The 25,990-nt window shown below is 46.9% G+C and overlaps 2 protein-coding genes across 4 annotated transcripts; both read right to left on the minus strand.

The window, feature by feature from the left end:
• Positions 1-776: 776 nt before the first annotated feature.
• LOC135400013 (solute carrier family 22 member 13-like) lies at positions 777-6,030 on the minus strand. The gene is made up of 10 exons (XM_064631750.1): positions 5,489-6,030; positions 4,677-4,842; positions 4,511-4,614; positions 4,297-4,451; positions 3,665-3,833; positions 2,599-2,704; positions 2,471-2,538; positions 2,181-2,383; positions 1,750-1,928; positions 777-1,190 (listed from the first exon to the last, which is right to left on the minus strand). Exons 1-10 carry the CDS (start codon positions 5,980-5,982, stop codon positions 942-944), a joined length of 1,893 nt encoding a protein of 630 aa, XP_064487820.1. The 5' UTR covers positions 5,983-6,030; the 3' UTR covers positions 777-941.
• A 3,607-nt stretch (positions 6,031-9,637) lies between these two features.
• On the minus strand, positions 9,638-24,762 carry LOC135401423 (DNA polymerase theta-like). Of its 3 annotated transcripts, none has more exons than XM_064633831.1 (22): positions 24,492-24,762; positions 24,183-24,412; positions 23,733-24,052; positions 22,884-23,040; positions 22,682-22,778; positions 22,191-22,558; positions 21,868-22,029; positions 21,403-21,615; positions 20,910-21,049; positions 20,634-20,820; positions 19,842-20,023; positions 18,893-19,190; positions 18,032-18,275; positions 16,083-17,935; positions 15,237-15,521; positions 15,016-15,165; positions 14,342-14,694; positions 13,133-13,334; positions 12,888-13,072; positions 11,426-11,537; positions 11,072-11,326; positions 9,638-10,063 (listed from the first exon to the last, which is right to left on the minus strand). In XM_064633831.1, the coding sequence occupies exons 1-22, from the start codon at positions 24,635-24,637 to the stop codon at positions 9,855-9,857; spliced, it is 6,348 nt and encodes a 2,115-aa protein (XP_064489901.1). In that variant the 5' UTR covers positions 24,638-24,762; the 3' UTR covers positions 9,638-9,854. The 3 variants fall into 3 exon arrangements, with proteins under 3 accessions (XP_064489901.1, XP_064489902.1, XP_064489900.1); XM_064633832.1 differs by having other exon boundaries at positions 15,016-15,126; positions 23,733-24,055; XM_064633830.1 differs by having other exon boundaries at positions 23,733-24,055.
• Between the last annotated feature and the right edge of the window lie 1,228 nt (positions 24,763-25,990).

The following is a 25,990-nucleotide window of genomic DNA, read 5'->3' on the forward strand; positions in this document are numbered from 1 at the left end:
TACCAGCCTTTCAATTTCGTTTCCGTTACCCTTTCCGGTAATGGAAAGGCTGTTAGAGCTGCCGGAGTACAGCCAGTCCGGCTCTGTCAGCATCTTAATTGGTTTGCCCAAGTGCTGCTTCGGTGTCACTCGTCCACACTACGCAAGGAATATTACGTCGTTGAGATGCGTAACTCCAAGACGGCGTAACCTTCATCCAATGTGGCATTCATAGGCGTACGCTCTCATTAGTAAATAATACTGCCATAGCCACGGTGAAATGAAAAAAAAAAGTAAATATAATTAAAATTCGTAGGCTGTCATCCTCGTGCTACGGCGCAGTATAGTCATGTGTTGATGTCATGGAGTTATGAGGACTGGGGCGAGGGATGCACCCTCGAGACCCAATATTTCGCTCCGTTTCTCGTGTGTTTATACAAAAATAAAATGAAGGGTCACTCAAATGTCATCGCACAACAGGAATAGCCATTACCCGGCTTCAATATCGGACGATAATTTTAGTTTCCATTTCTGGTAATGGAAGACCGTGGTATGCGCGTTTCCGTTACCATTTCCAATTTCGGTAATATACCGTTTCTGTTAGTTACCCTTCCCTGGATTTATTAGCTCACGTGGCTCTCTGCACACGCTTACTGGGTAAGATGCCAAAAAGTTTGCCGGGCTGGTCTCGGCATAAAAGCCACACGTGCATGTTCCCGCACGTTCGTTGCGGGAGTCGCGAAAAAGTCTCCGCGACGACTTGACAAGTTCTGGAAAATATTCTGGAAAGGTTATATACACAACAACAAAGAACATTTATTCCTTGCAGCTCGGATGAACTTCATGCGCCACAGTCTGTAGCAGTCTGGATGACTAGTCCAGGTGTGTAGCGCATAATATGTTGCACATCACATATCAGACAATAGGCATAACTGCGGGGACGGGATCTGCCGTAACGGCAGTTATTTCCCACTCAGAAGCCACGTAAGCCAACTGTCTCCTTTCTTCCAAGTTGTGGCGCATGTTGAGTCCTCTTGGATGCTCTCCCTTGCTTTGCTCTTAATAGGATTCGCGATGAGCTCGGACAAATCGTGTACTGTCCCTACCAGAGGTCCATGTTTGGTTTCTGGAAAGTTATATGCCAGTACCCCTCCAGATAAGCAGAGAACGGCCACGATTAAGAGGGGCAGACGGTCGTCAGTTAACTTCCCCTGCAAAATTAGAGCAGCACGTTAGAACAGCTCTACAGCACGGTACTGTGCAACATGGATGACTAGGGCAAGCTATAAGCATAGACAAAGGAAGTTTGCTTAAGCAAACGGGAAGCCGTGATGTCGTCTGCTTTCGCCGTTGGCCGCAGACTCTGTGGCTACCAGTGACTTTCCATGCGGCTGAGGGTGGCTCGTCGCTCCTCTCCATAGGTTCGGCCGCCGAAAGCACGTAGTCAATGCGTTAGAGTATCTATCTCAGTGGCATTGGAAAAAGCCACCGCTGCGACGGCGGGAATATCGGACGTGATGAGGTGTAGGGTCTCAAGCTCTGCGACATCTTTTGTTTAGTAGACTATACTCTGTCATCTTTTGTCGAGTATGGAAAGTTTCCAATGCCCGTAGTTTCGACCAGTGGTACAGTGCGATATCTACGAGCTATACTATTATGTGGGCTCAACCGCATTTCTTTCTGCAATGCATTCTACAGGTTCAGCACCCACAGGAGTGCTGAATTTCAAAGTACCAATTTCAGCCCACCAAGACTTCCACCTCAACTTACCAAACGCAAAAAAGCCGGTGCTCCGAGGGAAAAAAGTTGTCCAATCGCTGAGCACGTGGCAACGCCTGTGCATCGAATGACAGTAGGATAGTATTCCGATGTAGAGAGCCACAGTAGCGCAACGGCAACGACGCAGGAGAAGTTCAAGGAGACCGCTGCTATGTTGAACAGCACCACCTCTGCGTAAAGTTTAAGAAACCATTTTTACAATAAGTTTCGTGCGTTGGTATGCGTGATGGGTGCATCATAATGACGCATAAGGCCCGCGGGAAGGTCATACTGGTTCACTCTCACGCGGTAAGAATACCGCACTTTATTCGAGATGACATCCAGGGTGCATCATTTTCTCCGCGGACGACACTCTGCACATGGACCTCTCTCCACAAGCTCCTAGTTATCGCTCTGTAACTAAATAGTCGAAAACCGAGTACCTTGCACACATAGGCACGCTACAATGCAGGAAAAGGCGACGACAAGAAATCCACAAGTGAGGCCCCAATGCCGGTCATAGCGAGCGGCGATCAGGACGGCTACACAGTCGGCGGGAACACGTAGTAGTGCTAGCAGCAAATAGATAAATTCCGATTGTATGACGACCTCAACTCCTGTTTGGTACGTAAGGGACATTGCCACCCTGGGAAGAGATCAGCGGGTGATTCCTAGGCTTCTTCCCCTAGCGCTATTTTCTCCTTTTAGCCGATGCCCGCGGAGCGTTACTTACCAGCAGAGAATTAAGGATGCCACTTTCCTTCCGTTCTCCTGTATCATATGAATGCTTGCACCTGAAGGCTAGAACATGATAGCACATTTCGAAACATATTAAAACAGGCGCGCAGCCGTCGGACTCACGCGAACGGTGTTGAGCACCACATAACCCCAGATCTTCAACTGAGGATTGTCCAAAGTTGGCTCCTGAGTACTGGCTACCTGCCACTCCGGAGATTCCATGACACCTCTGCAGATGAAAATGTGCCGTCACGAATGTTGTGAAGTATATAGCAATTGATACGGCAGCCGATAGACCGCATACAGGGTGTCCCAGCTAACTGCATATTTAAAAATATATATACATGTATATCACTTTTTCCAATATGAAATCAATTGCAATATAGCATATGCTGAAGGGCACTCCTTAGGAGGGCATTAGCAATGTCCTAATGCAATGTCTTAATTAACTTTCACTAATTAACTTTTTGATTATAAAAGCTACGAAATTGTCCCAATGAGAACATCGGTTCCTTTCGGTCACCTGATATCGTAGCCGTTTCCTAGATCGCCCGCAAAAAAATCGTGAAGGAACACCAGTTTTTTTCTTCTTTATTTTGGGTGGAGGGTGAAGGAGCACAGTGCCGCCTCATCCGTCGAAGATGAGCTTTAACTTGCGGAAACAAAACAAAAACAAATGTATCGGGTGACTATCGGAACTGGCCTTATCTTGGGTTGCATTTTCCTGTTTTCTTTTAATCTTTTTCCAGGACGCAAGAGGCGATAGTGTGCTCCTTCACCCTCTCACATTGGGGGTGAAGGAAAGACGAGTCTTCTAAAAAGCGCCATGAACAAAATAAAGAAAAAAAATGGTGTTCCTTCACGAGTTTTTCGATCTATCGAACGGATCTTTGTTCTGAAAACGGCTACGATATCAGGTGACCGAGAGGAACAGATGTTCTCATTGGGACAACTTCGTAGCTTTTAAAGTTCAATTAAAAAGTTCATTAATGAAAGTTAATTAAGACATTGCCTTAGGACTTTGCTAATGCCCTCCTAAGGAGTGCCCTTCAGCATATGTTATAGTGCAATTGATTTCATCTTGAAAAAAGTGATATACATACATATATATATATTTTTTTAAAAATATATGTTCGCTGTTAGCTGGGACATCCTGTATAGTCTGGAGGAAGTATGCCATGTTACGTACATGCAACAAAGTAAAAGTAGTGAAGTATAGCCCACAGCAACAAACTGAATGATACGCCAGCTGAGACGAAACAGGGCAAGAACAGCGACCAGGAGATTGCCTGCTGCGTATCCGAGATGCACAGCTACGCCGTACGTAGATCGCTGATTTGGGCTAAGCGTCTCGATCACTGCATAAATGGAATTGCACATGATTCTTCCAGGTTAGATGTTCCTCTCAGGAATGTTCCTAAGGTGATGTTGTCTGCGTTACACTGCTACACCACAGGAGAGCTACGATACAGGGCGCTGTGACTGTGTGTAATGAATTGTGACCCCACACATGTACCGTAACCATTACTTACTGCAATTACTGCACGTCTCGTGCCTTATCATGCACTTGCACCTTCAATGAGATGCTGACAAATCCCAATAGGTATAATGAAGCAGCGGTTAAGGGATAAGAAAAGGAAGACAACATAAGCGCCTTCTCTTCCTTATCCCTGTTCCTTAGCGCTATTCCAACTGGACGTTCACCAAATTGCGCAATTTGTCGCTTCGATGCTGCCCGGCTTTCACTCGCGTGTTAGTCACCCGTATTACGTCACCACGTCAATCAAGCATCGAGATACGTAAGCCCACAGGTTAACTCACATAAAACGATGGTAGTGACAAACAGGGTGGACGCCACAGCACCAAGGAAAAACCTCAGCACCAGGAAGAGGTAAAAGGAATGCGAAAAAAGGATGGCTATGCTGATGATCTGCATGGAAACGGTAGCCCAGCGAATCACTGTCCTCCTGCCATGCCTGCACATAGCCAATAACGTCACTTCACTGCACTGCGATCTTAGATGGGCCTTCATTACCAGTCTGCGACGTGTCCCGTGAGCGGCAGAAAACACACGGAACCAATGAAAAACATGGAGGACGCGACAGGGACCAACCAGGTCCTGTTGCAAACGAGATCCCACTGAAAGGGTGCAACAGAACGTTGTGGCTAACCAAAGTATACATAACCTCAAACTAACTCACCTCTCGTACTATCGTCATTCCATACTCTGGGGAATATTCCCACTCGTTGCACGGCACTTTTACTTTCTCCTTTGACGTATCGCCCTTGTATATTTCACATTTGCTATAGTTCCCCGTTTCGTCCTTAGGCAGGTGGTACTCTTTCCATTTATCAGTTGTCTTGTCTCTAGAAAACGACATGTTCAGCAGATGTTCAGAACGCAGCGATACGTGCTTGAGTGACTGGGGCGCATTGTGTGCCCTAATACTAAACCTATTCTTGTGTCCCCGAGAAATATTATGGGATTGTGATTTTCCGATTCTATGCTGGTACATCCGGTTCCGCAGCGCACTCGCTGTGGACCCAACACCTTGCCCGAGCGCCATGATTATATTTGAGAGCATCGTGTACCGTTATTTTGCACCAATACCGTTATTTTGCGATAACAGAGATTGCGCATCGACCGGGAAGACATACTTTATATCGCTTTCCCAATTTACAGAAACCTAGGGGACTCTGGTCCAAAAGGCCCCAGTGTGACGGGGGCCCCAGACATAACTAGAGTCTCGATATGCGGACATGCCAGTTTTCGAGAAATCAATCATGCTACCTTATTGTGCGTTTCGAAGAAAATAATTTCTCACGTGTTTTATTCTGAGAGAGCCTTTGCAACTCAGCTGTTTGGAGCGAACCTCCGGAACCATGAGAGATTCCAGCTAATCATGCGCACGGGATAAATAATGAAATACTGTCTCGCGATAGGTAAAGTCAAGGATACGTCAGACTGCATGCGTGCCATCAGGCTTTAAATCAAAGTGTGTACGAGCCTCACTTGATAAAGGACGGTCGTGCACACCAGTGGTCAACGTCTGGGGCAAAGTGGTGGATGATAACATCGTAGAAGGGCAGCAGGAACGCCACAAGAATCCCGAAACGAATTGCACCGTACTGGCGAGCATTGATCTCTGGAGGATTTCGCTTGTCCCCAGAAGAAGGTGCAACGGTCGAATCTCGTTCCAGGACAGGTGGTCGATGCGGCAACGCGCAACTGCGGGAGCTTTCTACGCTTTCTGCGCAGGACGCGCGGTATGGAGGAGACGGTTCGTTGATGGTTCGTAGTGGGACGGCGGATGACGAGGCGGCAGCTCCCAACTCACGGTAGACCCGCGTTCTTCGTGGAACCGCTGCCTTCGCTTCGTCACTTGCGACTTTCGGATTTGCGTAATGGAAAGTCATCATCGGAGAGCCAGGGATGTCCGAGGCTTTGGAGTGGGGACTCATCCGTTGGTGTGCATCGCTCGGGCGCCTCGAAGAGGACATTGCCATAACGTTGCTGTAAGCACCACAGCGTTACGAACAGTGAGAGATCACGCACCGCGTGCTGCTTCTTCTTCTTTTTCACATGGAGAATGGCTTGTACGCGACAACTTCTTCAGCCACAAAGGAAATGGCCCTTAGCCACACAGGAGTATGAGAGGGGAATATAGTTGCTCAGTGGTTAGCGTGCTAGCCATGTCACGTCGAGACTGGGAGGTACCCGGGTTCGAATCCCGGTGCCGGCTGTGCTGTCTGGGGTTTTTCCTGGGTTTTCCTCAGACGCTTTCAGAGATATGTCGGCACAGTTCCCCTAGAAGTCGGCCCAGGACGCACATTTCTCCAGGACGTCAGTCGTGACGTTGCCCACATACGTGAGGCCGACAACGGCAAGCCCTTTCACCACCACCTACGCGTTGTAGAGACGGGCATAAGACGGGGACGGTGGTGAGGGTTCTTTGTCTCCTTCACACTTTCTGGAACTCTGGAGCTCGATGCGCAACTTTCCGTTGTTCCATGCCCCGTGACAAAATACATCGTTTGCTTGCGGTCGATCAGGAGCTCTGGCTCGATAGCGGATTGTGACGTTTTTTTTTAATTTTTATTGCGTGTTAGCGCCGCGAAGCAACTGTGGCTATGATCGGCGTACAGACGTGGATTGATGGAGAGAGGACAGCAGCGAGATGGGGGGCGGCAGTGTGTGTGCCTTGGGTCGACTTCAGGAGGAACTGTGCCGACATTCGTCTAAGGAGCTTGCCGGAAAACCCAGAGAAAACCTCAAACATCACAGCTGGAGATAGGATTTGAACCCACCACCGCGACGTTTGATATATACATCGCAGCCTACTGAAACGCTTTTCACGCGCCACCATGTGACATTCAGTTCGGCATCAGGCCAGACTGCGACATTCTTCTTGATGTGGCGCACAGCCATCGGGCAATTAGCCACATTCCAGAGAATAATAAGGTATAGGCTTCGTCTCTGAAGTATTATGCAAGGGTGAAACTTGCAAGTTGTGGGACTCGCTTCTCGGTGGTATATGATTCGTGTTGATGATGTTTAGAAACTGCAACCCGGTAGCAGAAAACCCCGAAATGCTAGAAAAAAAAAAAAAAAAGGAGGAGAAGGAGAACGAAAAAGAACCCGATAAGCCAGCGGATGTGGGAGTCCCTCGCGCACACCCTACGGAATTCCACCCCCCCCCACACACACACACACCAGCTCGAGGGCTTCGTACCCAGCATGCCATCTCATGTCGAGACTGGGAGGTACCAGGGTTCGAATCCCGGTGCCGGCTCTGCCGTCTGGGGTTTTTCCTGGGTTTTCCCCAGACGCCTTCAGACGCATGTCGGTACAGTTCCTTTAGAAGTCGTCCCTGGACGCACATTCCCCCAGGGCGTTACTCGTGACGTTGCCCACACCTCTGTAGGGCCGACAACGGTGAGCCTTTCACCCAGACCCTGGGACATGAAGATTCTACGCAGATCTCTGTTACATCAACCGAAGGACCGATCGCCGAAGACGATGTTGTTTAGGAAGTGCGAGGCAGAAGAAGAAGCCCTTAGTGGCTCACGGCCATCATCTCATTGGTAGAAGAAGAAGAAGCCATCAGGTCCTTGGAAGAAGAAGAAGAAGAAGGCGTCGTCGTCGACCGCTCTGTGTTAGGTATAGGTACAAGGCTCTGAACTACCTTCACTTCGCTAGTGAAACAGTCCTCCTCACCGGAGATGGAAGAATCTCCCGGAAAGGCTCCTGATTCCACGGTCCCGACACCAAAGTTCAACGTCAGAGACAGCAAAAGAACAGACACGATCATCACCATCATCGCAGGCGTATTTTGCGCATCGGCCGTCGTCGTTTTGCTGTATTTCTCAAAGTCCCCCGACACCCACCCGCAGCGAGTGAACTTTTGCTGCCCTGATGAGGTACAGAGACTGGCAAGTACTGTCAACAGAAGCATTAAGCCTTGCGCGGATTTCTACGGCCACATCTGTTCGACGTACGAAAGCCTGATCTTGGCTCCATTCCTCCGCACGGGTGATCAACTCCTGCACGAGATTCGCAGAGGCGAACGTGTCGGTTCCTCACAAGCAAAATATCATCTCTTGCAATACGACCAAGCTTGTATGAAGACTTTGCGGCCGTTCGCAACCTTCGCAGGGCATCTGACCTCGGGAATAATAGAAGAATTTGGAATTGGGACACGGATGACTCGACAGCAGGTAGCTGTTTTTCTGCTTGAGACGAACTTAGTGTACAGGCTGGAGAGCGTGTTCGTCATACGGGCAACGTTTCCAAGGATTGGCGTGAGGAAATATTTTCCGAACAAGACTTTTTGTGAGTCTTGCGCCACGGAAGCGATAGACACCTTCAATTCACACTTCAAGACAAACGTAACTGTAAAGGATCTGACAAAACTCAGCAATTCCATCCAAGATGATGGTTATGTGAGACGGGCCGTGAATATCAGCGTTGTCAGGGATCTGTTTTCGGATGTATCCGACGAGTCCTGGAACGAAATACAAGACAAAGCGTTTGTGCCGCTCGACGCAGAGAAAGCGATCTCTGTTCCTAACAAGACCAACTTAAAAGATGCCCTGGACAATCTAGCACGGCCTAGGAACCAACCGACAAGCGTTGCCCTCATGATCCTCAGCGCGGTTTTATCGGCGATCCTTCGCTTTAAACCTCAGAATCAAGAGATGGAGGACCCGTCACTACAGGAAGACTTGCAGGGAACCTGCTTCCAGCAACTGAAGTCCTTGCGTCATTTCTCGGAGAACATGCTCGCCACAGAGTTCACAAACAGGGCAAAAGACGACCACATCATGAAAATCCACGCAGCGGTGATGAAATTCGTGGCACCGCTAAGACCGTCGGGGCGGATATTCAGCAAGGAAGATGAACCTCAAGTAGCGCTGGTCCTGCAAAGTGTCCGTATCGTATTGCCTTCCGATTACGCGATGACAGACATCAGGCTTCCGAACATGACGAACGAATTCGGGCGAAACTACATACGATGCTTAACGTACGAAGCCCAAAGCCGGCAAGCGATGATCCGACAGCAACTCCCTAGAGACATGCCTGAGGACTCAGATATCGTGGTAGTGGACAACGTGCTCTATGTGTCGCCCAGATATTACGCCGCCTTGAACTTTGAAAGCCCCCACAAGATGGTGCTCAACATGGCTGTTCTGGGAATTCGAATGGCCGAGTCTCTGTGGAACTACTTGATGACGAGCAGGAACTGGAGCAGCGAAACTTCGAGCAAGGTACAGGAGCTGTACCGCTGCTTCAAGGATAGGCCCGTCGAAGGCATGCGAGTGGCGCAGACAGCGCTGGCTATCAGGACAGTCTTGTACGCGCTCGAGCGGAGCAACTGGAAGGATAGGCGCACATGGAAAGGCTGGAAGCTCTCCTTGGGTGAATTGTTTTACATGTGGTACGCAAACAGTATGTGTAGACCTTGGTACACTCACGGAGAACACGAGAACGTGAATGCTCCTTTGAGACAAGTGGACGATTTCGCGGAGACTTTTCAATGCTCTTCGCTTAGTCCCATGGCGAATAAAACAGTATGCTAGCCGGCGCGGACGTGTTGTACCGACATGTGACCGCGTGCAATTGCGAACAAATGAATTCGTGTGAGGAAACGACCATTCTACGTGAAATTCAACCTCACCTTCTCTTTAATGACAATCCTGATAATAAAAACATGCAAAATATATCTTCTAACCATCGTACTGTTTCATATCTGTAGTACACCATGCCATGCACGCATGCAATAATTTCATTTAAAAGTTAGGCTCGCTAAAAATATCACTCTAATGTAAAATCCGCACATAAAAAAAAATCATTTCAGTCTGTGGCGTCGGCCAGTAAATCAAAATTCGTAATCTCGCAGACTGCCCCACGAAAGGCCTGTCTTTGTCTTCACCACAAGAGGTACCAAAAGTTGTGCTGCTGCTTCCATCTTGGTCTTAACTATTCTAGCCACCTGACGAAGGTCTTTGAGGCAAACCTCATAAATGAGCTCGTCGTGAAGCTGAAGCACCGGGAATGCTCCGGACGTCGGCAGCACAGACGCAGACCCTGAAAAGAGAGAGGGAGAGACAGAAAAAGAAAAGTTGAGAAAGAAATAGAGAAACTCGTGGTAAGACTGCGGAAATGCAGAAAGAGGAAGCACGGTAAGGTGCATGCGAAAACAGTGTTTACTCGCATAATTAGCGCACATTTCTATCGAAAAGAAAAGTAGCGCCGAAGATGGACGATGGATTACGATCTCTTCATCATCGTGTGCTCTGTCAAGCGCTTTCAGGTAACCAGTGACGTAGCTGGGGGTACGGGGGTTCTCGAGGATTCAAATCCACCCGAAATTGTACCTTTGGTAGTACGTTTGGTGGAAGGAAACGAATGTGAAACCTCCCCTCCCCCCCTCCTTCTAAAGCCCCTCCATCGAAGCCTATTGTGTCGGACGAGTTAGGACAAGTAAGTGTGTAGGACGAGGAAGGGGACACTGACAGGATGAACAAGTGCTCGGCAAAGAACTGGTGCAAAGCGAACCTGGACGCGTATTTTGGGCATCCTGTTTCGGACAGTACTGCAGGACAATAAGTTTCTTATGTCAATAATTACATATAACAAACCCATCGGGAAATATTTTTCTGGCTACACAACTGCAGTTATTACGAACGGCACAAAACGTTGTTTCTGCTTCAGCTTCTACTGCAACGCCACTAGATGGCACCGTAGCGCCTAGTTTTGGTATAGCGGCTGGAGTTTCGGTGTCTGCGCACCGGTCGCTACGTCTAGTGGTGTACGATATCGCAGGTAATAAGCTTAGTGCCGGGCTAAAACGCTTGTTCTCCCTCCTCATATTCAGTAGCTTCATCTCGTTGGTTGGCTGGCGTGCCTACCAGAACTCCGGCGCTCGCTCGCGCTGTGGTCGCTGGCGCAGTACAGTTTGGGCCAGTGCTGCGGTACGTGAGTACGTTTGAGCGAGTAACAATTGCACCACCCCATCACCCTCAAGCTGTTATGATCACTTCATGTTGTCTATAAATGGTAGAATGCAATCATAACCAGCAGCTGTGTTCAAACCTTTTGTTCGGTGTGTGCGAGTGCATTCTGAGAAAACACGCTGTAGTTCTCTGTCGATGGCCAAAATTGCAGTCTTGAGGAGGTCTGCCGCCGAACCTTGGATGGTGGTATTGACAGCTTGACGTTCCGCATGAGACCTGCTCGATGCGTCCGTACTCAGAATCTCGGGCAACAACCTCCGTCTTCCACGCAAGGTTGTCACGTAACCACACGATCGACACTGCTCTTTTACTTTCTCTGTGTAACTGTATGCACCTGGACAACAAATCACGGTGGAGTAGTTAATCTCGGATGCTGGTGAGAGTTCATCTAATAAAAATGAGCGAGAAAAAGAGAAGAAATCCCCCGTAGTACCAGGAAAGGTGCGGCGGAAATCGGCAACCAGCTTCTCTGCATCGACTCTGTCCATTCCGAGTTCCTCTGCAAGCGAGCTGCACCCTCTTCCGTACACTATTCCGTAACACACCTGGTCGAGACAAGTAGAGAAGAAAATGTAAGGAACAGTAAGGACCACTGGCAGAAGTCATGCCCTGCAGAGGTTGAATGCTCCAAAAGGTTGCATTGGTGACTGAGCCCTATTGACTTGAAAAAAAAAAAAAAAAATCTTACGCGGTTATGGTTGTGTGACGCGAATTTCAGTTCGGGTGAATGTTGACACTTTTATTGCTGATGGATGCACAACTACTTTAGAGTGACAAGTACTGCCTCGTAATCTGTGAAGTGAGTGGTGCCGTGGTCGATATTCTTGACGAGGTCTCGGTTTTGGAAGACCTAATCAGTGCAGGTTTTTGTTACGGCCCCTGTTCTTGTGGTCAGTTCCAACATCAACGCTTCTTGTAGAGTTGTGATGAAGTTGGTTGTCTTTGCGTCGATGCCCCAGTCCTCAGCAGCAGTGTACTGGCGAAGGCATGCGGGCTGTAGGTGAGGTGTGTTATCACTAGGGTCTGAGGTTTTCGGGTTTTAAACGATTCTTTCCCGAATCGCACACGTAGTGATTCGGGTGAAACCCGATTTCTCCCTAAACCGGGGGTCCTTGTGTCGCGCGGCGCGGAACCACGGCTTACGACCGCGGTAGTGGGAGAGAGGGAGGGATCACCGACGGAAGAAGGCAGGTGGTGACACCGCAGCCTTGAGGGCGAAGCGCGGGGGACGTTTCCCCGAAACTTCGCGTTCACGTGCGGCGCTGTCCACGCAGACAGAGCGAGTGACGTTTGCGCCAATGTTGCAACAGTCGTCATCCACAAGCGTTCGCGCGCGAATATCAGTAGTTGACAGATTCCGGCGTATGCTCGGCGTGCGCGTTAAAAAATTGTTTTTTTCGAGGTCACACGCATGCCGATCGCGCGCGCGCGCGTTGTGAAATTGTCGGAAAACGTTGCGGCCCGTGTGGCTTCCGGCAGTTCCGCTCTGTCGGCCCCGTTCTTGATGACCACCGCGGTCGAAACAACGCATAGCGCCAAGCAACTTATAGCAAATTAGATAGTTCTGAAAAGAAAGGAGTCATGAGCCAAAGTAAGCAAATTGTGCCACTGCTATGCTCAGAGCGCTGATCATTGAGCCACAGCGAGAGCCATACTCAAATCATGGCATGAAAATTACTGCACAGCGGATGAATGCTGGTAGAAATATGGCAGTCATTTGAAAAAGCCAGACAGAAGCTTGTGTTGCTTGTCTTGTCTGTGTGCACCAGCCTCGGAACAGTTATACTTTCCACCGTGTACAAAAACGTTACCGTTCTGGTTCGTATACTTGTATCGGCTGTCACGACTCTAAACAGTTTGCATACTCCCGTTTGTCCCTACACAAAGAGCCTGACCTGTTTGGCTTGTTGCCGAAGAGGGTCAGTCACTTGCGCTACATCCATGCTCTTCAAGCGTGCGGCCATGTCTTTGAAGACGTCGCCTCCTTTCCTGAAGACAGAGCATAAACTTTTGTCCCGTGAGAAGTGAGCCAGAAGCCGTAGCTCCAACTGCGAGTAGTCTGCAGACAGCAGCACCGAACCTGTAAATCGTTTGGGGACATATAAGCTGTGCCGCACTGTCTGCTTCTGCGAACGCGTACCAGCAAAAGGAATAAAGGCGTCTCGAAGACACAGTATCGTGGGTGCGTCCATGCTCGCTTCGAAGTCACGTGCTATGGCTTGCAAGTTGGGTTCGTGTAGACTGACACGACCAGTTGCAACGAATGTGTTGCTGGTTGTGTACACACGGTACATGGACAGTGGCTCAGAGAAGGCCTTGTTACGAAGCACCGGGTTCAAGTTCTGAGAAATGAAGTTACGTTTAAACTTTTATCTAATTACTACACATAACAGTGCTGTTTGCATGCTAACAGTCAAAAGAGATACCTATCTCACATAGATAAGCTGGACTTGATGAACTAGCAGGATTGTGTAACATGTAGGATTATGTAAATGATGGCCCTTCCCTTGTAGCCATTTACAGATTTGCTGTATGTGTATGCTTTATATGTGCTGCTCAAAAAAAACATATTTCGAGTGTTTGAAGAAAGACTAAAAACGTCAGCGTCACTGTGCTTTATAGCCATTTATAGATTCGTTGTATGGGGATGTGCTTTTTTATGCTGTACAAAAAACGTATTTCGAGTGTTGCAGAAAGACTAAAAAATGTATTGCTTTTTATTGCCAGAGAGTTGCTGTGTAAAACATGCAAGATGCATTTTTTCTTTAGGATCGTACTAAGTTACGCTATGATCCGTATGGTTTCTTACAGTACTTAATCTGTATATGTTGGCAAACAAAATATAAAAAAATTATAATATTAATTGAAGTGTGAGGGCTCCTTTTGGTTGGCTTGGCTTTTAGCATTGGAATGTTAGCCCCTGGCCCAGCCTTTCCCCTTACTCAAGCTTTGAACTATGACAAATACTATTTAGTGAGAAGCTAATCAAGCTATAGTGAATATTTCTATTGATTGAAATTTATTAAAACATCAGTATCTTCAGGAGTGGTGAAGCTCTCCTTCCAAGGAAATATCCGTACACCACTTGAGCACATGGTGCTCTTACCTCAATGCAAAATAGTTTAGATGGATAGCTTACTCTAGGTCTCAATGTTCAGAAGAGCACACAGATATATTTGCATGCCTGCACATGATGGGGATTTCCAGGTAAAACTTGTAAAATTCATGCAAGTAAAACTGAGTTGCACGGGCACAGATATAATGCATCTAAGGCTATGAGTTGGTGCTAGTCTGTACATGCACATGCACTTTATTATATTCCAGCAGTGTCAGAAATGGAAACCCATACCCGGCTAAGAATGGAATTGATCTTCCTCCAATCGACAATTTTCTTTGGCAGTGAGTGAAAAGCTGCAAGCTGTAGCAGCACGTCTTTGCTGGTTATGTTGTTCTCAGTGCTCATGATCTTCCTCAAATCCTCATTAAACTTGAGGAGAGGATCCAGTACTTTATGCAGAGCCTTTGTGGTTGCCTTAGACGACGATATCTGAAACTTTTGTCCGTACAGCTTGTGCACTTCGGCAGCCAGAGAGTCAAGTGCTCCTTGTAGACCAGCTCGAGCTCTCTCGCCTCGTTTCTCACAGAATCCGAGCCCATTCAAGTCCATCTTTGCAAGGGGCACAAGAATGGGCATTTCCATTTCTGTAAGAAAATGTACCAAATGTACCAATGCTCTTCGCAGTGACGTCACCTGGTTTCGAGTGCATCATGTATTACAGTCAAGGTCTGACTGAACAGTGTGACCCGTGGCAAGATTAGGTCTACTTGCCCGAAGAAAGACATACTTTCGGATTTATTACAATTATCCTCGTCGATATACTCTGAATGCGATATAAGACCACATTTAGACGAGTCCTACACTACAACCAGACCTAAACCGCAGACACATTTTACGCTTCGCCTGAAAGGTTTCAGCTATACTAAAACATAAAATGTAAGCGACGCAGCAAAGACAGTGATTACCTTCGTATAACCTGTACAGATTGGCATCACGTAAAGCAGCCTTAGTTGCGTGGCCGATGTAATAGAGGGCGACACTTGCTTTCGCTGCTTGCAAGCAGGAGCAGGGACTGCCTGTAACACGCCACGAAACTGGAGACATAGATGTTTCCCCTAACATTTGATTCAAAGTACGGTTGGTCATCAGAAATGTATGCCTACGGCATAACATATGCATAACTTACCACTGAGGAAAGATAGCAAATGTGGAGTCCACTTCTTAGCAAGTGCACTGAAATGGGGTTGTGTCTCTGATGTATCCAGAAGCCAGTGTGCCACTTTTGGATCTTCCCATTTACAACCCACATCAAACTGAACGCCACATCCCGCATTCAGTATTTTGAACGTTCTCAACGCGTCATATACACCAATGGTTGCCCCTGCCCTTATCAAGCTGTCAACAACCTGGAGAACCTCGGCTTGCTGAACACCTGGTTCAGTTGTGCTCACGGGACAAGTCTTCATGTTGCCTGAAGAACACAAGACTCCCATTAACATATAAAAGCTATACTTGATAAGCGGTTAGATATATATCTAAATTTGAAATTATACATGCAACGAGGAATTACATGACAGAGAAGTCATTCACATGGTTAAATTGCACATAATATAATCTTTAGGTAAAACTTTTTCATGTCGTGTTTTTCTTTTCTTTTCTATTACTGCAGGAAGATGGTAGAGGTTAAACTGCCAATCTTGTCTTTTGCTTCAAATTTGCTAGAGTACTCTGCACTGCTTCTTTTATTAGTTTTGTTCCATGGCAACTTTATTAGAAGGCACCATGGATGCAGGAGATAAATGGACTTGTTAGAGCTAACACTTTGATACAATTTCTGCAGGAAAAGAGAGGACAAAAAAAGTAAATAGCCAGAAAGCCACATGATACAGGAAAACACTACAAACAGTGCCAGTACATAACCAGTTCAGGACGAAAAGAAACTGTGTCACCCAAGAAATCATACTGATGAGGTTTTTCCATTCAGGTATGCCTCAATATCTAACGTGTTAAGAGCATCATGAAGGCAACTTACAATTTGATTGTTTGAGTTTCAGGTAGTGAGCTTTGTATCCACCCCAGAACACAACCACTGCAACAAGTTCTTTCCCGTCAAAAACAAGAGGTGCAGGAGCACAGTTCTCCTTCGCTTTCATCCTCATACTTTTTCGGGGTCCAATACCTTCGCTATTGGAGGGCTGTTTCTTGTACTCTTCTAACACGAGCCAGAGAGCAAAATACGACCTGCGCCTGCACTCCTTTGTAAAGCTGTTGAGCGCGTGATTGTCGCTTGCGACATTCACGACACAAAATTTCTCCAAGAGTATCTGCAGTGAAACACTATGACCTGGACTAGACACATCCGATGTGTGAAGAGCTGGTGGTGAACAGATATCGGTGCCGCTGTTATCTGGCGTAAATATCTCGCAGTCTGAACTTAGTCTGAGCAGCTTTGGCGATTTTTCTTGAGATGTTTCCGGCGATGAAGACCTCTTTGAACTGCAGCTCCCCGAAGAAAACGGGGATAGACGCAGCACAAGTGGAGTCCTTGGCTGAGATGCGTCGTGCTGTTCTTTTGGTGTATATTGTACGTCATCTTTTGCACATTTTTCGGGGGATTGCAGGCTGAATGGAGATGAGGATGCTGAGAAAAGCTCCTTCTCAGATTCTGTGAGTGACGGCAAACTCTGTCTTGCTGGAAACTCAGTCACCGGCGATGAGAAAAGGTCCTCGCTCTCAGGTATAACCTGAAAAGCCTGTTTTGCCGTATCTTGTAGACATGGTCGGGTGTTCATGGACTGTCTGTTTTGAGTGCCTGTCACATTTGGTGTTCTCTTTACTGCACAATCTTCAAGTGGCTTGTTCTCCTTTAGCATACCCACAGTACAGGCGCCATCTAATGCCATTACCGTCTGAGTGTCAAGGAAGAGTGTTTCACTCATTGCATATGCCTCATCATCAGCAGCCACCGGTCCTTGTCCGCGTATATCCTCAGGATAAGGCTGAGCTTTCCCACTAGCTCTGGTAGATAGACACGTATTTTGAAGAAACGGACTCGCAGATACAGATGTCCTCTGTGTTGGCTCCTTATTCGCATTCCCTCGAGTGTTTGTTTGGGATATCTTTGAAGAGTGCTTCAGTTGTTGGCTGCTACACGTACTCCTTGTTACTGTTACATCGCCACGCTTCGGCACTTTCTTCTCGTTAAATGGGCTGTCTCTGCATATGCTGTCTTCTGATGAGAAACAAAGCCACTGAACTGAGTCAAGACCAATATCACTTACGCTATCTTCTTCTTGTTTCTCGCGCGTTTGGTCTTCAGCAGACGAACATCCTTTTGAACTGCGCTCCTGAACTACACTTTTGTCTCTGTTAGTTGGTTCCACACAAACAGGATGTGAGTCTTCTATAGCACCTTCACGCAGGTGATGTTCGCCTTGTGATTGTGGGAATGGCTCCCTGTTGTGCTCTTCAACATTCTCTTCATTTTTGCGAGCGCATTCGACTGCACTAGAAGGATGGACTGCTGACGAGTTTTGACTATTTTGCTGCGCAGATTTTTTTGAGACTCCCGATTTTATGTGACTTCTGCCCTCAACACCAGTGACCTCAGCAATGACATTCTGTACATCTGCCTTTCCCTCCAGTGCAGTAATTCCTATATCTGGGACCTCCTTTGGCTGTTTTGAGGGTTCACTTTGATTCACTTCAGCGCACTTTGCCCAGTTTACTTTGGCTCCCAGAGTTTCCTCGACGAATGCTCTTGCCTCCTTCACTATGACGTGAGCTGCTTCAAGCTCGGTCAGACCTGCATGCCCCACTAACCAAACACGCCTGCGAGGCGTCTTCTGCCCTTGTACTTTGATGTCCTCTTCTGAATGCTTTGCACTGAAATATGCAGAAAAACTAGGAATCAGAACGAGCGGACAACAACTGAATAAGGAAAATGGAGAGAGAGCATGTCTGCCTGAAAGCGACGCTGACCTCTGAAAGGGCCCAGCATTTTTCAGCAACAGTTCCAGGTCTTGAGGCTCCAGCTGTGCTAGTGTGGCAGGATCTGTTTGTCCCATGTCATAAAGTTGGCGAGCAAGGCGTCCATCTAGGCTTGGAAGGTGAAGCAATTCGCAGAGCTCAGGTTGGACTCCAAAGTGCAACCGGGATTGGAACTGGGACACCAGCAGTTCCATGTTGTGCCATCCCAAACGTTTGCAAAACACGCTCACCATTCCTAGATGTGGAAATCTGGGAATCAACCAATGAATTCTTCGCAACACAAGAGAATTAATTAATAGGGCTACATTTGAAAATTCCCAACCATGCAGGGTTTCCAGGGCCCGCTTGCATGAACGTTGAGGCTTCTCCTCAGCGCTGCCCTTGCTAGAGAAAGAAGAGCGTCGAGGACAGTACAGTGCAGCAAGCACTATCGAAGCTATCGAGGGCAGTGCTGAGGAAGAGCGTCGACGTTGGTGCAAGCGGGCCCAGATAAAAGTTTTGTTTGGGTAGGAAACCTGGAGAAATTCAAGGTTTGAGCGAAGCCACACAGCAGATTTCAGCCCCAACAACACAGAATATCCTCTGAATGTACGAATAATGTCCTAACGAATTCGTACGTCCGATGGACGTCCTCAGAATATCCGTCGGACGTACGAATCTGTTAGGACATTATTCGTATGTCCAGAGGATATTCGGTGTTGTTGGGGAGAAGGCAAGAAGTGCGAGATTCGGCTAAAACGAATACTAAGAAATCCAGTCCGTTTCGGAGCACACTCCTGGTCGTGGGGGCAGGGGCCAGGGGTACCCATCAGGTAACTCTTGGTACCCTGAAACCAAATTGGATGTTCTTACCAGCATAGGTAGCAGCACTCTGCTGCAAAGACTGGAGCAGTCCCTTAGGACAGCCGTATTTCGCAGCTACGACTGGAAGAGGCACCTCTTGCACCAGCTCTTCCAGTGCCAGAGCCACGTAAAAGCGCAAATGCACTGCCATGGCTCTGGCTTGACGGGGACCCAATGATGTTCCCCTTCCCCTTGCAGCTTTCACCAGGAAACGCTCCTCGATCCCAACTAAGTCAGCCACCCGACGCTTGTCTGGGGGAAGGCGCTCCCAAAGCTCCAGGTAATGCGTCCAATCAACGTCGTTCAGCTGCGAAAGAGATGTCCCCAAGTGGGTTACAAATAAAGGCAGTTTAACATACAAGCTCACAAGGGGTAGGCAAGGGTCGGGAACCCTTGCATTCCTAAGGGCCACATTTCATGCCGCCCTCGTCAATTTTTTTCTCCTGGTGCCGCAGGACATACTTGATACCATTTCGAAGCGAGCCTAAATTAGTCTGCCGCAATTATTAAGCAGTCGAACAAGCTGAAAATTCCTTTAATAAATAGTTTTTTAAGCACAATGTACTGAAAGCTCACATTTTCCGTGGCTCGTTGCATTCACAAAGTTATGGTATGAGAGTACGGTGCTGGACAAAAGTTTACGGAACATGTTCCGACACGTTCCTTCCTCAGGATCACATGCTAGCAGCGAATGGGACTGTACAGACTTGCAGATATGTGCCTAGGTAACCCAGTCACATATGCTTGCAAGTCCGTACGGCCCCATTCGCTTTTAGTGTGTCACTCAGAGGAAAGGATGTGCCGGAGAGTTTTCTGTAAGCAGTCTTGGATAACCTCTCCTCGAGCCCATAACCAAGAACAACTTCTAAGCACCAGAATTTTTGTAATGCACTCGGTCTACGCTGGGCCGCAACGACAGCGCGCAAGCGGGTTCCCGACCCCTGGTGGTGGGCATTACCTGAGCGCTGAGAGTAATGGGGGTAACTTGATAGATAAGGTGGAGGTCATTTTCAAGGACAAAGCTCTGCCGAGCTTGCTGTAACTCTCGCAAGACGCACAGTCCCTCGTCAGGAGAGAGGGAAGAAGCTAACACAGCTCTTCCGAGTTGAGTAGGAGCGTATCGCCTGTTGTCATCTTCACCTGGAAAGTATGTACAGTTGCTTTGAGACTGTGTATGTACCTTTGCCAGCCGATAGCCCTCACTTACTGAGGAGCTTATCTAGAAGCTCCACATGGGCTAATGAAGCTTTGACCGTGTATTCACGCAAGCAACAATGTGCAGAATACTCCAGCGGAAGATGCTAAAAACATCACAGCTTCCGGCTGCCACGTGGGCGCGAACGCTCAACGTCATGTCTTGATCTATACTGCTAACTATGAGGAATATCCTGCGACACAGGCACAAGATATTCCGTAGCAGACGACAGGAAAAGACGCTCACGGTGTCATCTGCTAAGTGTCGTCTGCTAGGTGCGCAGTATGTATTATATTTAGCATGCTGAGGGATGTTATTACCGTATATCAAGTATATGTGAGCTTATCATTATGGGGGTAGTATGTTAAAGTAATTGCCAGATTTTGCAAAATACTCAGGACAACTTGTAAAATATTCAAGTGAGACTTACATCTGAGACCTCATATAAATGCACAATTGGTGTTGGCTAGGTTAGGTTATCCCCGTTATCACTAGAAGCAGTCAACCAGGTTGAGAACTACTGTCCCTAAAGGATAAGCAATATGAAACTGATACCTTGAAGGTGAATGAATTCATTGTCAACCAAGAACTGAACACATTCATGTATAGGTTCAGCCTTTTCGCTTTCAGCCACTTCACAAGAAGGACTGGCCTTCTGCCCTTTCATGACTGCATGCAGCAAAGTGCAGCGTGTGTAGCAGAAAAGATCTTCCGTGGATGTCGCTACTCCGCTTGCAATTACCTTAAGGGAAGACATTATGATGTCAGTACTATTCTTTGCATGACATAACTTCGATATCAGAAGCATTAATCTGAACCAAGAGCACAGACCTCTAAAATGGCTCTTTTCAAACTTGAACTTAGGCCACCACCACCCCTTCCAAGACACGAGCCAATTGGTTTCAACTCGGAGTGGCTTATCTGCTCTGCCATACTTCTCTCTGATTCCTTGCACATCAAGATGCTTTCACCTGTATAAAGTTCAATGCATTCAGTTAAAGGCACACAGTTGTTTCCAACCATATATGGTAATACTCCATGGAAGAACAGCCGCTGTTCAGAACATCAGCAGTTCCCAAAGTGGGACTCTTTGCTTCGACATAGTAATCGTACACAGTATTTCAATCTCCGTTTATTTTGCACAAAGCTAGCGAAAATGGGAACACAAAGAGATATAATTGTGTATCTTCATGATAAAGGTAAGTCAGCAAAACACAGTCGGAAAGACTGTCCTTTGCTGTACCTTTCCAGCTCTAGCACTTTCTACCCATTTCATACAAACAGGAACCCAGCACAAAATACTGACAGTGCATGCCTCACTTACCCTCAGTATCAATCCCTTTACGGCCGGCACGCCCCACCATTTGTTTGTAAGTAAGCATGTCAATCGGAGCACCATGAAACCTTGGTGTCCTTATAATCACTCTCCGTGCTGGAAGGTTTACACCGGATGATAGTGTTGATGTTGCCACGATCACCTTGAGGACACCGCGCCGAAAGGCCCCCTCAATTACGTCACGCTCGTCCATTGTGAGACCTTTAGGAAATGCGCATTTTCGTAAAAGGCTTATTAATTAATTAATTATAATAAATAATCAATTATACCTTACCTGACCATAACTAATTAATTAATAATCTTTCAAATTAAATGCCAATAACATAACAACAGGTACATTACAACTCAGACATACAAGTTAATTAGTAATTTACAACTCAGACATACAAGTGCGCAAGCATGCCGAAAAGTCATTTCCGCTGAAATAAAAGCAAAAGACAAAGGTTTCCTCACCAGCATGATGGAATGCTACACCATAGGGAACTGTGCACGAAAGTGCTGAATCAAGTCCAGCAGGCGTCTGACGTAGTTGGTCGAGCACGTCCGATATTTTACCGCTATCAAGCAGTTCGCGGAGCTTCTCGCCCATTCGTTCGTGTGCTGGGGGCAGCATGCCTAGAGCAAAGACAGTAAGCTCACTGTGAGAACGGCATTAGAAGACATGCGTCGGAAAGCCGAGAGAATTGAGGGAGTTCTCTCTGTGCACGTAACTTACTAATCACAACTTCGGAACAGAAAGAACGCCCCGCTTTCGAGCAGTTTACCCACTGTCTTACCTCGTCCCACTTGACGGCCCAGATCAAAAATGCACCGAGCCAGCGTGTTTGCCAGGGACTCGCACCACTTTTTGGTTGGGCAGAAGACTAGTAATGCGTGCCCGGACATCAGGGTCTCCAGACATAAGTACATTAGCTGCTCGGGGTCGTTTGGCAGCGAAGCTTCTGGGACGCCAACCAAAGACCTCACATGCTCCAGTGAAGACCCAATAAGAATGTCCGGTCCCACTTTGAACATCTCCTTAAGAGGAACAGGCCGAAAATCCGTGCTCAGCAAAGCCGCGTCCAGCCAGCGGGCTAGGGATTGAAGATTGGGAAGAGTGGCACTCATGCCGATAACTTGTATTTTCTTGTCTTGCGATTTCCCCCTGCAAGACATGTTAGAATGTAATGTAAGCACAATAATTTTCGAAAATTTGGGACATTTCATGTTCCCCATATTGTGCATGTACCAAATGTTTTCACACACTTTTAGGCAACCATTGAAGTACCTTTTTTGCATGTACATTATTTTTGTAAGCAGCAACTCCAGAAGGTACCCTCGGCTGGCATCTCCCACCATGTGTAACTCGTCTATAACAACTGTGCCTGAAAATGGAAGGTGGTACTAAGTGTTTGCCTATAGACCTGGTGCATTTACCTGAGCACACACAAAATATTTGTAGAGAAGCAGAATTGAAGGATGTTGCTAACCTAAAAGTTTAAGTGCGCCTTCTTCCACGAGACGATTGATGAGGCTATTAGCTTTCTCTATGGTGCAAACGGCAACATCAACAGCAGCGAAGCCGCCTGTAGGACGATGGTTACCCATGTAGCCTCCCACTTTCAATCCTGCATTTCTGAAGAGTGCCTTTGAGGAGAAAAAAGGAGGAATGTACGTTTTAAAAGAATTCCGAAAGGACTGGAGTGGAGTGATGTCCATCTATCCACCTGATGAAGTGCAGATTCTGCACAAAAGCTTGTCGATAAAACTAAATGCCCCTAACTGTTTGAATTTTACTCTGACCAGCTCAGTACGCATCGAGCCCTGACGATTTCTGGGTAAGTGTATTTCGTTAATATTTATTTACTTGAATTTGCTTTCAGTGTTGGTGGGAACTGTCGGGCACTATCACCTTGCACATTCAGTTGTATCAGACAGAAGATATGTGCTTAATGCAACTGTGTGAAAAATGGCTATGTATGGCATTTACAAAATCAATTTTGCTGGCCTTAGTAGTTCAGTTGGTTATGTGTAAATCTACTTCTAATAACCTATTACTTTTACAATACAATACACAATACAATACAATACAATATATTTTGAACTATGCACTAGGATGGATGCACTATGGATGGATGCACTATGCATAGATGCACTATAGCATGTTCTTCTGAAAGTATGTTCTAAATCTAAGACCGGTTTAGATGAGGTGGTCCAAAGCATTACGGAACTTACGGAACAGTAATGTGTTTCTGAACTTAGCACGCAATAATCCGACACTTATAACACGCACCAGCATCTAACGAAACAAAAATCATGCATTAAAAATCGGTACTTACTTGCAATGAATGCATTTTTTCTCTAGCAACCGACACAAATGGTAATACAATGAGGGCCTTTGTCCGTGTCTCCAGAACCCTCTTCAGCATCAGGATTTCTGCTACCAATGTTTTCCCTGCACTAGTTGGTGCAGAATAAACCAGGTTCGCTCCATTGCTAAGCACACCTTCCAGAGTAAGGCACTGCACTTGCCACGGAAACATCTGCACAAGGCCGTGCTTCTCATACACAGAGACAATTTCATGAGGTAAGCCCCAGTTGCGGAGCAGATGAGGGTCCGGTGTTGCCGTTATTGCAGGACTCGCATTGTTCTGAGTACCTACTGAAGGCAAGGTTGTAATTAAAGCACATTCTATAGGTTGTAGTGTTGCTGGTTGTAACAACCTTACGGTTGAATGCTCCAATAATTATAATACTTTATGCATGCAGGACTCGTGCGTTAAGCTTACAGGGTGGCTGCTGGGATGGTGCAATTGGCGACAGGCAAACATGTGGCGATTTTTCCATGCTTGATTGCCCATTGGGCGTTGATGTGCCATGAAGACTTGTTTTACACATTTGAGCAGTAGGGGGTCTTTGATCTGAAGCCTGAAAGCTCCGTTCCATGTTCTCAATGGCAGCCAAAATGTCACTGTCGAGTCCATCCTTCTGAAAACTTGCGCCCAATGAAAGTTCTGGTCTGGATATCAAATAAAATACCATGAGTGTGTGAAGGTACATGCGTAGTACAGATTACGACTGATACTTTGCTCACTCACGTTTCACAAGCAGTGTGGGTGATCGTTTTCCGCGACGCCTGAACAAAGTTGTTACTGGCACCGAGAACTGCGTTCTTTTTTTTGTCCCTAGCATATTTTTTTGTCCTCCACGTTTCATGCAAAGGTTTCATGTCTATAGCGCACATGCATCAATACGTGACGGTATGAAGTGATAACATGGTGGGGTTAAGATATAATTCATGTGCATGCACTTGCAAATGCACACCCACACCATATTCACCATACAAAATTCCCCGCTTGCCCGCTACAATGCGACCGGATTGGCTTGCATTGGCCATGAATTGGCAAGCCAATTCCATGGCGACGGCAGCGCAAACGCATGGCGGCGGCACATATGCACATAACGCAAACCGAAGAAAAATGGTGCGGTCTTTCTTTGGCTTTCATTTGCATCAACAAGCAACATGACTTTGAGAGCGGTGACGTACTCAAGGTGTGAAAAAGTTGGGCTGATCACACAATACAAAGAACGTATTCTTCACAACGTATTACCAGTATAACGTGCAGGTCCAGACTTGCCGACTTGCACCTACCCCCCCCCCCCCCCCAAAAAAAAAAACACCCCCAGACTGTTAATGATACACCCTTCTTTTCTGGCTTATCTGGGCCTGGGCTTCCAAGTGGCTCAACGCGAAAGCCAGCTCCATGGCTTCAACCAGGGCCGGTGCTAGGGGTGTGCGGGGCCTGAGGCAAAGGCATATCGCGGGGCCTGTTTCACACGATTAAGTGCATACTTGATATAAAAAAAAAGTAATCCCTGGTTGAGGGCTCCGTGCGCGGGGCCCATGCAAGCGTGGGGCCTAAAGCGGTTGCCTTACCCCCTCCCCCCTAACGATGCGTGTGGCGCTTGTTTCAGATTCGGATCATGTGCATAACAATATTTGGTGATGGATATACCAAAACACGTACTCGTTTAAGGATTCTTGTTTTTCTTTTGTTTTTTATAAACAAGAGAGGATGGCCTTTGTCATGGCTGGCTCCATTTCTGCTATCTCACATTTCTCCGGAGCTTTTAATTGAAACGATAATTGATGAATTTTGTGATTTTTTTGTACTAGTTATAGTTACATGCCTGCTCACTTCGACAGTATGTCCGCCTAGCCGTAATACGCACCTACAAAATTACTGATTCCTCACAGACAAATGCAATAAAGCACTATTTGTCATGTTATTCGATAAAATAAATGTCGCAAATGATTGTTTTCTCGCGTGAAAGAAAGGCAGCGAAAATGTAAGGCTGCTGGTTGCGCGTCGATGACCAACTTGAAATTGGTTTTTGAAGCCCTATTGTTTGCTAAGCAGCCTTGTTTTTCGACCTAGGAAAGTGCTATCACGTGAAGCAGGAACAGTGAACCATAAATACAACTGGATACCTTCGGGTTCATGCCACGGCAATGGGTAAACACGTCAAGGGTAAAAAAGTCGTTGTAAAACCATTTGAAGTGTTTTGTGGCAAATTTCATAATAGAAGTCGACAA

The sequence above is a fragment of the Ornithodoros turicata genome, chromosome 7, assembly GCF_037126465.1.
Source record: "Ornithodoros turicata isolate Travis chromosome 7, ASM3712646v1, whole genome shotgun sequence".
Classification (NCBI taxonomy): domain Eukaryota; kingdom Metazoa; phylum Arthropoda; class Arachnida; order Ixodida; family Argasidae; genus Ornithodoros; species Ornithodoros turicata.